This window comes from Lepeophtheirus salmonis, chromosome 11, assembly GCF_016086655.4.
Source record: "Lepeophtheirus salmonis chromosome 11, UVic_Lsal_1.4, whole genome shotgun sequence".
NCBI lineage: Eukaryota > Metazoa > Arthropoda > Copepoda > Siphonostomatoida > Caligidae > Lepeophtheirus > Lepeophtheirus salmonis.
In genome coordinates this window covers 4,217,612-4,230,672 of record NC_052141.2, presented here as the reverse complement: position 1 = coordinate 4,230,672, position 13,061 = coordinate 4,217,612, and the positions used below count along the sequence as shown (strand labels likewise).

Sequence of the window (13,061 nt, the reverse complement as noted above, 5' to 3'; positions counted from 1 at the left end):
TTTACGAGATTTTCAACTTGAGGTCGAAGACTGTTCATACCACCCTCGTAGTACCTGTATACGGAACAACAATAATATTTCTTCTTTGTCTTATTGTCTTAAAGACATGTCCCAAGGACTGATAGAACCAGCCCTAAGATGTGACTAGACTGGACCGGCTGATAAGGAGTAACACAACACTATTTAGGTTTGAGATACAATACATTAACTCCATGCCGATATCATAGACCATAGTAAGTTGTTACCTATATTATATCACGCAACCTCTCCATAAAATATAAACAAGGTGAAATAAGGAGTAACACAACACTATTTATAAGTACAACTATTTCAGGTTTGATTCCAATCATTAATTGGTGTTTTCGTCCATGCCGATATCATAGACCATAGTAAGTTGTTACCTATATTGTATCACGCAACCTCTCCATAAAAAAAAGAAACAAGGGTAAAGCCTAAAATCACTTGGTAGTTAGCCAGTAACTGAGCCAATTCTTCTCAAATATGGAACAATCATTCAATAATCGTTATAAATGGGAGACAACTTAACATGAGCTAATTCTAATTCCACCAATTAATGTTTAAAACTCTGATTAGGGGGATTGTAGTAGAAAAATCCAGAGCTTGACAACCAAATATAGTATAATTTTTTGTGTTAGTGAGGTTATACTGTGATAGAACGGAATTTAATCGTTATCAAATCGTGTACCAATTTTTGGGATCTCTATTTTTGTACCTATTTCCTCACCGATCTTGATTTATCAGTTGATTTATGCAACACACTTAATTTCATATGGTGTTAATGTAGGCCAATGTTCACGTGGGTACTTATTTATTTAGTCCAGTTTAAGGACCGATCCTATCGGTCTTAGAACTAGAACGGATTTAAAAATGAAAGAAATAAATATAAGTGACGTCATCAAGGACGGAAGTATATATTTTTTAGGACAGATATGGAGGACTGGACTCGACTTAGATTGAACTGGACAAAACTGCAGTCTTCAGTCCTAAATTAGTACCCTCACACACAACACAACACTACACACACCACGACTTATTAAATAATAAAGGAAAAAAAGAGCTCCTTTGTCTCAATTGGAAAGGGAATTGAAGTCAGTGACAAGGCAGTTAGGGCATGTATTAACGATATTCTGAAATGCCAGTCTTACACAATGTAACCTGGACAGATCTTCACAATTATCCTCCAGCAGCCCCAATCTTAATCTGATAATCTAGGGCCAACTTGAGACACACACTAAAGACGCCCCCACACAAGTCTAAGCCAAGCCTGGTTGCTGTCATCAAGGATAACTTCATATCCATGCCCAGGGACCCTGTCATTAAGGTCTCCTCGTGCTTCAGAGGCTCTATTGTGGCTGTGATCGTGGTGAAGGAAAAGTATATTGAGTAAGGATCACGATCCTACGATGACATTGTTTTTTATTTGAACATAAAATACTAAAAATTACGGATTTTATGTTGTTTTTGTAAATCCGAGAGAGTGTGCGGATTTCATCATCCAGGCCTCTAATAAAGCAACTGCCATGCCTCATTATGATGCAATTTATGACGTCAGTAAAATTGCTCTATCTACATCTGTTGTCTACAAGTTCACTTCGTATAAGCCTATGAATTGTACGAGTTACAACTTATTCGTCTTATAATAACGCCTTATTTAATTATAGTATGAGTCATGCTGTAATTACATACAAACGGCTTACTAATTATCCTTTGATCTACCTATCAAAATGACCTATTTGTTATTATGTAGTTACTCGAGTTATTATAGAAATGTGGACACTGGTATAGTTATCTAATGTGCCGTTGCTAGCTTTCATCATTTGGGGGCTTAGCCTCAGAAAAGTTTAAACCCGTAATACTTATACCATTTGGCTTATTATATATGTTGTGTACAAGTTCCAGAATAGATGATACTTGTATTAATCCTGTCATTTTTGACTATTTCACAATAGAAATTACTAAAATATTAGGTTGGGGAAAAAGTAATTTCGTATTTCCTGCCTTCTTTTTTAAAACTAAGTATATCTTGTTCATTATTGGTCAAATAGGATCATAAGATAAGGCGTTGTAAAGGTGGGAGTATATACTCCAAACACTTTTCAGACAGTATTGCGCTTGGCTGGTTTAGACAGGAATTATTGTGCGTCGATTATGGAGGTCTCAAAGCAATATTTAGCATTTTTTACTATCTGAAGGGAAAAATACGTCGAAAGCGACCAAGAAAATTGGGGATTTAAACGGGGCCGATACTCTATCTGTTCGTGTTGCACAGCAGTGATTCGAGCGATTTTTCCCCTTGCTGAATTGTGCTTTCTACTGTGAACAACTTGATCGTTTCAAACTGTCGATCGAGCAGAAGTGGAGAGCATTGGTGGATAGGTGACAACAAGACATCATCAAGACAAGACCAGGGCCCACACATCTTTTAATGACGGGCCAGAACCTCTGTGAGCTCGGATGGGAAGTTCTCATGCCTCTACCCTACAGTAAAGACCTGGGACCAAGTGACTACCACCTGTTCCTGTCTATGGTTAATGCGCTGAGGGATACAAATTTGGCTTCAATATAGACCTGTGAAAATGGCTTTGCGAGTTTTTTGCCAATAGGGACAAGGGCTTCTACAGGGGCAGTATGAAGATGGATTCTCGTTTGCAACATGTTCTGGAACAGAGTGGGGGTATACTTGGGTTAAATTGGATGTAACACTTCTTATAAGACACTCAAATAAAGCACAAAAGATTAAATTACTTTTGCCCGTACCTATTATAAGTATTCTCTGGTACATTATAAAATTCTAATGCCCACCCAGTGTTACATTACTCATAAATACATAATAGCCATGAAATTTTAATATATCAAAATGAAATGATAGTATTAAGTTATGGTTAGTAATTAGAATGACAAATTTTTTAATTATATAATGCATTTTAAGAGGAAAAAATTAAATATATATATATGAGAAATAATTTGAAGGGGTTTTATAAAAACTCTTTTTTGGAGGGGGGTATCCCCACAAAAAGGGACTAGTTACGTCCCTGCCTATCAATTAATGCTAATTTTAAATAAAAATCTCCTATATAAATTAATATTGGTCTAATTTCTACAACTAGTGTTGTGTTGGTCTTATTTATTTGGTGCAGACAGTCAGTCCTTGGGACCGGGTTTGAATTTTTTCATTAAGCCATATAAGATATATGTATCAAGATCATTGCACATATTTTGCAAAAAATATAGGTTGCGGACTCAAAAATTTGAATCTTCTTCGAGGCTGTCTAGCCTCATTTCTAAAAGTATGACAAAAAGCTATAATTTCATGTTTGTTCGGTTTTTGTGCGATCAAAAATGTCCGAGCAACAAGCGAAACGGCAGAGTGCGTGTGATCTCCACGCAAAAGTCGACACGGAGACGCTGTTCTGAATAGGAAAAATGATTGCTTCTTTGCTAAATCAAGAGCTCAGGTCAAGGAAACCTTCAGGAACAAACAACCAGCTCAGGTTATGGTCCTTGGCCTCCATACTTCTTCAAGTTCAACGAAAATGTCAACACTCACGTCTACTACAAGTTCCTCAGGTACCATGTCTTGTCATGGTTGAAGAGTAGGTTCCCGCAGGGACAACTATATTTAGCCAAGAGGGTCTCAAAACACTTCTTGATAGGTGCAGTATTTCTGCAGGAAGAACATGACTGCCTTCTGGCCTTCGTCCTCACCCAACGTGAACTCCCTGGACTTTGATGTTTGGTGCATCTTGGAGGGCGAGACTAATCAGACTTCTCATCCGAATGTAGATGCCCTGAAGAATAAAGGGATCATAATGAATAAAAAGTGTAGAAAATTGTTGAATTACTCAGTTTTGAAATGGCACAAAATAAAACTATGGAGAAGTGAAAACGGTTTTTAAAAATTACTCATTTTTGAGCCCTAACCCTGTATTATTCTCTATTAAAATACAATATAAACTGAGTTATTTAATTTATTCTGTTATATAATAGAATGATTAAAAAAGGAAAAAAAAACTCTCCAGGTAACGTAGCGAGGGATCGATTTTACCTTCTTTAAGGCCTACAAGTAGAACTGGACTGGTTGGAACTGGACTGGACTGGTCTGCGTCCTGAGTTATAAATAAGGACCATCACAACACTAATCACAACTATATTCATTTTCATGTTCAACTTATTTTTGATACTACAACAAAATAATATTTTCGTAACTTCCATCTTTTATCAGGTACCAATTACTTTTATTCATTTTTTATTTTTTTTTTCATTTATAATACGTTTAATTTCAACTTTTAAAAAAACAATATTAAATCTGTATATTATGTAAAATTGATTTCTGTTCAAGGTTATTTTGATGTTAACACACCAAAAATATTTAAGTACAAATGACATTGAGTTTGAACCTACTTACATGGAACCTTGAATCCCTAGAGGAAAATATTTATTCTATCCAAATATGTATCGACATATTTTATGTATAATTTTGATTGGCTATTTTTGGAGTCTAAACCATTTATTGAATTATAAAAAAATGCCCAATATTCCATTCAAAAAATCAATTTACAAAAAAATATATAATATATTGTATCTATTTTATCACAAGCTAGAAGTAGTACCCGGCATTGCCCAGAGTTATTAGGTATCGATGAACAATCAAACTTTGCTTTAATAATATAAAAGGTAAAAACTTCATAAATGCTTGTAGTTACTCTCTGTTTTTCATTTGTTACACTCACTAATCAGTTTCAGTACTGTTAGCATTAAAGATTGATTCCAATGACCGGTAGGATCGGTTCTAACACTAGACCTGACTAAAACGAATATATAAGTCCTCGTAGATATCCATCAGTGAGTTTATTTTATGTCAATCTTAACCACTTTATAACTGTACGGTGTTACCTTACTAAATATAAATTGCTTGGTTTTTGGAGTTTTTTTGAAAAAATAATCAGAAAATTAAAGTTTTATGAAAATAATTTCAAAAATGCATAGCTATTAAAAAAAAAAATAAAAAAATCAAACTTCAAATATTATATATATATTTTTTAAATATCAAAAATCCATATCTATTCACAGAAAATTTCAAATATTAAATTTTAATGCTCGGGGAAAAAATTCTAGTAAAAAGCAAAAAATCCTTAATTTAGGGGAAGGGCACATCCTTCGGACTCCCCTGATATTAGGCATATGAAAGTTGTCTAAAAACCTCGTGTGCTTAAATCAAAAAGAAAAGATATATTTGTCAACATTGAAAGACGTTATACTGGCTTAACTTTGATCACTATCAATACTATAGAGCTCTTTGGTCGCTAATACGTTTGAATTTTCAAAATAAGGAGAAATAACTAATGAAAGTACTAATATTTAGCAGATTATTAAGTTATATATACTTTTAAAAAAAGTGTGAGTCATGAGCAATTAATTCATATTTATTTATTTATCTTTTAGTATTTGGACCTGGGTGAGGATCTTGGTGTACCTGATGATTTCACTCCTGAAGAATATTTATCAGGAATGTGGTGGCGCCATCTCGTTGCTGGAGGCTGTGCCGGCGCAGTCTCGCGAACATGTACTGCACCGTTGGATCGATTAAAAATCATTCTACAGGTACATGGGGGACGAAAATCCTATACTATGAAGGAAGCCTTTGTCTACATGTTCAAAGAGGGTGGTGTTCGTGGACTCTGGCGTGGAAATGGGGTCAACGTAATTAAAATTGCTCCTGAGTCCGCTCTCAAATTTGGTGCCTATGATTGGATCAAAAATCGAATCAAGGGACCTGATGAGGAAAGGGACTTTGCTACGCACGAACGTCTCATTGCCGGCTCTGCTGCTGGGGGAATATCCCAATCCGCCATTTATCCTTTGGAAGTGCTGAAAACGAGGTTTGCGCTTCGGAAGACGAATGAGTACAAGGGGATATTTTGTTGTGTACGGAAGTTATTACATACAGATGGAATTCGTGGATTCTATAGGGGTTATGTGCCAAATCTTTTGGGGATTCTGCCCTATGCAGGCATTGATCTCACCATTTATGAAGTAAGTCGTGGGATGAAGTGTTTCAGAAATATTTAATATATATACTAGCAAAGGGTTACTCGACTTGTTTTGGCCAAGGACGGAGCTGAAAATCACATTGACAATGTTGAATGTCATTTTTTATACATGTTTGGTGTGGGCAAGCATTATAATATAGCGACTGTATATTATATAAAATTTATTATTATGAATTTAAAAAAAAAAATTGTGTTATAAACTTCAAATAGCATATCAACTTATACGCATAAAAATTTGTCTAGATGAGATGTCAAAAAATTGACCTATCGAAATTCGCGAAGAAATTTGCAAAAAACTGTTTAGTACAAATTTGTGTGAAAAAAGTTAATAGCATTTATTGGCATTGTAAAGAGGAACACAAACCTACCACGATTTTTTGGGTACTTTATTTAATCTACGAATCCAATATTCCATTGGAAATACATTTTTTTTAGCGCCTAAAAACAATAAACGAAACTGCAATTTTCACCGATTTTTTTTTTTCCATAACTTTTTTGATTTTGAATAATTTTAGAAATCGTCCTTATTTTGTAGTTGTTTTTGATTCACTTTTTGATTTATAACTCAAGCCGCTATCTCGTCTCTTTGACGTCCGAAAAACAATTGCTATGTTTTGGGTATAGAATAAGCCTGTCTTAGTTTGAACAGGTTCTAAATAGGGGCCTATTCTAGGTTTCAGACTCATAGGCCTAACACTGTGTGGGCACATCTTTAGGACACATATACACAAACTCTATATATATATATGCAGATTTATGACATTTTCTTCTTGAACAAGGATAACCCATATCGATTTGAGCTTAAAGTTTAACTATGACTTGAGCTTCGAAACATATCTTACTCATATACAAATAACAGAAGAACCATTTCTAATAGGTGCTGTTTAATTAATTTCCCTTTGAAAAAATATGTGTAAGATCCGAATAATTAAATCTACTGTATAATAAGTAGTGATGGGAGGATTCAATAAAAAATATCGATTCCGATACGATCCTAGTAAAAATTAGTGCTGCCGATTCTGATTCTTTAATATATTAAATAATTTAAAAAAAAAACCACAATTTTGCTATCAGGGGTGGCCATAGGATTATATTTTAGAGGGGCTTGGTTTTTTGAATTAATTTGAAAAAAAATCCTAAGTTAAATTTCAAATATACAATTTCGATATTAAAATATTTAAAAAAAAAAACATTCACAAAAAATTTCAAAAAACAATGGTTATTCTTAAAAAATATGAATTTTTTCGGAAAAATTTCAAAAATTCACTGTTATCCACAAAAAAAAAAAAATAGATTTTTGTAAAATAGTTTCAAATATTAAATTTTTTGCTCTGCTAAATAATTTGATGGGCGTTTTTTTTTTTTTTTTTTTTTTTAAACAACTAAACATTTTACACCTTTTTTTGAGTGACCTATAAAATTTCTAGAAAAAAGCCAAAAAAAAAACCCACCTGTTAAGGGGTCTGGCCAGTCTTCGACGAACCTCAGTCCCAGTTAAATTCCATATCAGTGGACAAACTTTCTTAGTCTCCAAAGGATGAAATACTTATTTCTTTCACTGTATATTTCTTAATAATTTGTCATTTAAGTTGTATAGTTTAATGAATTAATTATCTAAATTATGCTTTCTTTTCTTTCAGACTCTCAAAATCCACTATTTAAATAAGTACAGTAGCACTGAAGACTCCTCGCCCCCTGCATTTATTTTGCTATCTTGTGGAACGTTTAGTAGTTGTTGTGGACAACTTGCAGCATATCCACTTGCTCTAGTCAGAACAAAACTTCAATCCCAAGGTGTGTTCCTCTTTCTTTCTTTCTTTCTCTCTCTCTCTCTCTCTCTCTCTCTCCTTAGCTCCAAACAAATTTTTTATCATAAATACAGTGTGCGACCTCTATTTAACAACTAACACGATATTTTTTAAGGTGGATTTTCTCCTACACTTATCATCCGACTTTAAAATAAAACAATGAATAAAGAAAATATATATTATTCAATATGAGAGCCTCAACTCGACCTCGAGCACATCAGCTCAGATTTTGTGTTGGAGGAGGATCTGGTAATGTGACGCTCAACTGCTCCCTAGACAAATAATTCTATAGGGTTCAGATCTGGTGAGCTAAGAGGCCAAACACTGTGTCCAACAAATTCACATAAAAATTCTTACATCCAGGTCAAAGTTTTCTTTGTTGTGTGGCATGGAGCAGAGTTGCCAGACAAAGTATCTGCCACACATATTTAGTGCAGTTGAGATCTCTGGCAATGAGCCATATCGATTTGAATGGCCCATCATCAATGATTTTTGCAAATTTGAAATGAAATCCTGATCACGCCGGCAGTCTGAACTTATCTTGTGAACAGTATCTCTTTGCTGTTGATACATAATCACCTCCAGACTCTCCAAACAAAGGACTTGTCCAGGTTTTTAAGCAGTTTGTAATCTCAACATTGTCTCGTACGGGGCGGATCGCCTATTCCACGATTGTTGAATAAACACTTTGTTGATCGATGCTGTCTTTTAACTGACACCAAAGACTTCTGGCTAGCCGAAAAACAACAAACAACGTCCTACCTGCGCACATGTGGCAGTTGTAGGTGCTCAAAGTTTGTTGTTAAAAGATGACCGCACGCTGTATATTTAAAAAAATAAATTGATCTTTTGGGGAGGGGGAGGGGGCAAATGATGGAAATTATTGACACTCTTGCCAGGCATTACTAATCTATTATTATTCTTTTTCAGCTGGACTCAATCTAAACCTTCCGAAAGAACAAACCCGAATGATTGGATTGTTCAAATATACTATTAGGAATGAGGGCGTCAAAGGACTCTATCGTGGAATCATTGCCAATTTCTGCAAAGTTGCTCCTGCCGTCTCCATCTCATACTATGTGTATGAAAGGACTATCGGTTATCTGGGAGCACAAATGACGTAGAAACAAATCCGTTCTTTCATTCGTTCGCTTTATTCATTCTTTCACCCACTAAATTCTCAGTACTATTACTACTTTTACTCGATCATCCATCGCTTTCATATCCTTTGATTTGTAGAACCAGATGTCCTGTCGGAAGGTAGAAAGGATTTGTTAGTGCATGAATGTATTTTCGTACTTATATATATAAGAGTTGAGAGGGAGCCTTGAAGGAGTATCAATTTATTTCTAATAAAGGAACTAGGAAACGACAGACATGCAATGACAGCTACAGCTACAACTTTCTCTCCTGCCCATGGATCTGGCACCTGGATTCTTTTTCCCACTTCTTTGTTCTCTCTCTCTCTGGCTTCTGTACCTAAAGCCTACCTTTTTGACGATCCACAAACAGTTGGTGAAGAATACAACATAGTATATATATTTTAAATGAATATAGATTTATTTATCTATTGTAAATCTTTGTCTATGTAAATCAGTCGGATTAGTGTCTTTAATTAATGGTTTAGTTATCAGATGCCTGACTTGCTCAGGGAATACGTCTATAGTAGAATCTGTTGTAGGAATATGTATAAATTATTATAATAAGTATCCCGCCACTTTCAAACATGCAAACACATATACACAAATGATGAAGTGTCGTGATGTGGAAGATACTGGAGATGGGATGGAGAAGGCATTCCCTCATTTTGTGGAAGATCCCTGCAGTATTAAATATGTGGCCCCTCAATATAAAAGCAACATTTGTATTCATTGATGAATATTCATCAATTGACATCAACAAATTAATCTTATTAATTGCACTCTTAGCGTTGTCAAAAGTGATCGTCTCACAATATAAGAATGAATTTAAATCATTTGAAAAGGGCCATATCCAAGCCAATATACGTCTCTAAAATCAAATAAAAGGTCTGAGTAATATATATTTTAATTCATCCCACAAATTTGAGTAATTATTCAAATAAATATTTTGATGAAGGCGCTAGGATCGTTCGCCTTAAACTTTTTTGCCTCCGGACAAGTTGCCTTAAACCCTTTTGCCTCAAGGATATTTCACCTTAACATTTAAATAAATGAGATTAATATGTTGTAATTCTTTACTTATGATTAAAATTGATGTTCCTTTATTATTAAAATGTGTATTGCTATAAAATGCATTAAATGTTTGTTTTCTGTTGGAAAAATCATGAAACTATGCCCCAAAATGTCAATGCATACACCAACTAAATCTCACTATATAATGAATCCGAACCAGAGACAAAAAATTAGTAATATACGAAAAATTAACAAAAACAGTAATGATTGGAATCGTAAAAGTACTAATCACTTCTTCTTTATTAATTATCAGTATACATGATCGATAAAAACCTTTTAGAAAATACTCATGGATTAACAAACAAACATAGTATTGGACAGGAGCATATTTCCATCATTATACCAACATAAAACAAGCAATTAATTCATTTTATTGTGATACACATTACATATTTTGATTAAAAATTCAAAGTGAAGTTTAATTTCCACTAATAATTTACTATAGAGAATTAAATACATCATTTATGTATATATTGAGGTGAACTATCCCTGAAGCAAAAGTACCAAGCAACCTATATGAAAATAATCCGGTTTCTTTCCCGTTAAACTATTTTGCATGAGTGCTATTCACTGCTCGGCTCTCCGTTATCAATCACCATTAGACATGATCATTATTACGAAAAAGTTATTATGTGGCATGAACAATTATTTCAATTTATTTATCATCCAGGATGTGTCTTAAGAAGAGGCGGCTTTTAGTGTTTTGCCTCACTACTACCAACTGCATCTTCTTTTGACACATTGTGGATCATAACGACCACTGAACATCCCTGCTTTTTCCTCATAACAACCTTCCAATGTTTTTTAAAGTAAGAAATATTTCATATTTTGATCTAAAATTCAAAGAGAGCATCAATTACAAGCAAAAAAACAAAAATATCAAGGTCTAAATATCATTTATTTAAATATTCTGGAAAAATATCCTTGGAGCAAAATGGCTTTAGGGCAAAGTACTGAGCACCTTCTATAAAATATTTGGGATTTCCTCCTTTTCTTAATGTTGTGTCGATCCTTATTTATTCGGTTCACTATAGTTTTAGAACTGATCCTATCAATCCTTGAGACTGATCTTTAAGGCTCTCCACTGCTAGGACTAATTTAAAAAAGAAAAATACAGTTGAGTGACGTCATGAAGGACCAGACTTTATCACTTTAAGGACCGAGACTAAACTTAATGGGATGTCAGTTTTCAATCCTAAATAAGGACCCTAACAACGCTACCTTTTCTCGATTTGTGTTCAAGGTTCATTTGTTATGTTGACGCGTCATGTATTAAGATTCCATTTCTGCCTAGGAAATCCGCCATCTTTTTATTTGAAGCATAGCATCTTATTTTTGTTCTCTTTTATTCCAATTATAATTATATCTACGAGTAATAATTAATTATTATTACTATGACTTGAATAGAAATTCGTATCAAAGGACCAGCGTTTTCTTTCTTATCGTCAGATTATTTGAATGTTCATATTTTAGGGTTATTTTTTTCTATTTTGATATATATTTTAATCATTATTCCTATTTAATTTGTATTTACTATACATATTCATATCAATAAAATGCAAGCCAAATTTGATCACACGGGAGCGTCCGCAGGAATAATATTATTATTTTTTGGAGGGGGGAGGGCCTGTTCTTCGCAAAAACTAATAAATTTTCAAAAATCTAAAATAACTATCAAGAAAAAAAAAAAAAAAATACATTTTAGTAACTTTTTGCAGCAGCTGTTCACTAAAAAATAAAGTTTTTGGAATTTCTTTTTGAAAAAATCTACAAACAAGATCAATAGTTGTGTAAGTGAGCCTATTCTTCTTCTTAAAAGGAGATGCAAGCAAATTTGTCCCGCAGGATCTTTGTTATTTATTGCCACAATTGAAGAATTTTGTATATCTCTGCGCAGGAGATATAGGGGCTATGGAATTTCTTAATTCAATTCTAAACATTTACTTGACACTTATGGGGATAATATCACATTATTTATCGAAGCCAACAATGAGCGTCAGTTGATTAAAATAATTGATGTCATTCATAAGTCCAATGAAAAATATTCCCACATTCATAATTAATAAAAGTAAAACTGTTTTTTTCTCCTGCAGGGATTCGGAAGCCAGACTCTTCTACTAACCTTTATTACTGTAATATCAAAAATAAGGCTGAAATTTAAGGCATTTATGACAAAAAACAGTATGAAACATACACAAATAGGAAAACACTATGTTTTTTGGTTTTAAAAAAATGTAAGGGAATTGAGGAAATAGAAAATTAATTGGGGAAAAAATTGAAGAATGAAGTTTTTAGGAAATTTGGGATGGGGGTGGGATAAATGAATGACTCAAAACATTGTTATTTCTCAGGTACATCAATCAATAATCCCTTTTGTTGTTACACATCCTATCAACAGTTTCTCAAGAAACATATACAAATATCTTAAGTAATAAGTATTGTCTCATAAAGATATTCTTTTGAAAAACAAAAATAAATCAAAATTGAAGGAGTTTCTTTTTAAAAACAAGAAAGAATTTCTTAGAAATGCAATCGAGGAAAATACTTTCTCTTCTGAATAAAATGATTAGTCAATCCATCTATTTACAAACATACATAATTATGGGTGAGTTCATCATTAAGATATTTTGACCTCATAGTCTATAGGGAAAATAGGGAGATATTTTTTTTCGCGGTATACCTCTTTCTTTAAATATTCTTCAAAGAAAGGTCATTGACGTTGAAGTAATTATTTATGGGGTTCTACTTACATAGGATAATTTGCGGGGAAAATGTTTTGATTATTTATGACTAATGAAATATATCTGGGGCATATAATACTCAATTACCGTTTTTATTATTGTCGCAAATAGAGATGCTAAGCGGTTGCATTTATTACTTCGCTTATTTTTTCTTTCTTTTTTGAGTTGACAACTTGAGGAGTCTTTATTATTTAATGGGGCATAATCCTTGTTTACTTATATTAGTTA

General features: G+C 33.5%; 1 protein-coding gene across 3 annotated transcripts in view; it reads left to right on the top strand.

Annotated features, from left to right (window-relative positions):
• Positions 1-11,670, top strand: part of SCaMC (Short Calcium-binding Mitochondrial Carrier) — a 74,746-nt gene extending 63,076 nt beyond the window's left edge. For 2 of the 3 annotated variants that reach the window (XM_040721848.2, XM_040721849.2), the window contains 3 exons: positions 5,464-6,054; positions 7,712-7,865; positions 8,810-11,670. In XM_040721848.2, the coding sequence (XP_040577782.1) occupies positions 5,464-6,054; positions 7,712-7,865; positions 8,810-9,003 (939 nt within the window). In that variant the 3' untranslated portion in view covers positions 9,004-11,670. The remainder of the gene's footprint in view (positions 1-5,463; positions 6,055-7,711; positions 7,866-8,809) is intronic. The other variant, XR_011782175.1, reaches the window with a different exon arrangement.
• Positions 11,671-13,061: the final 1,391 nt, after the last annotated feature.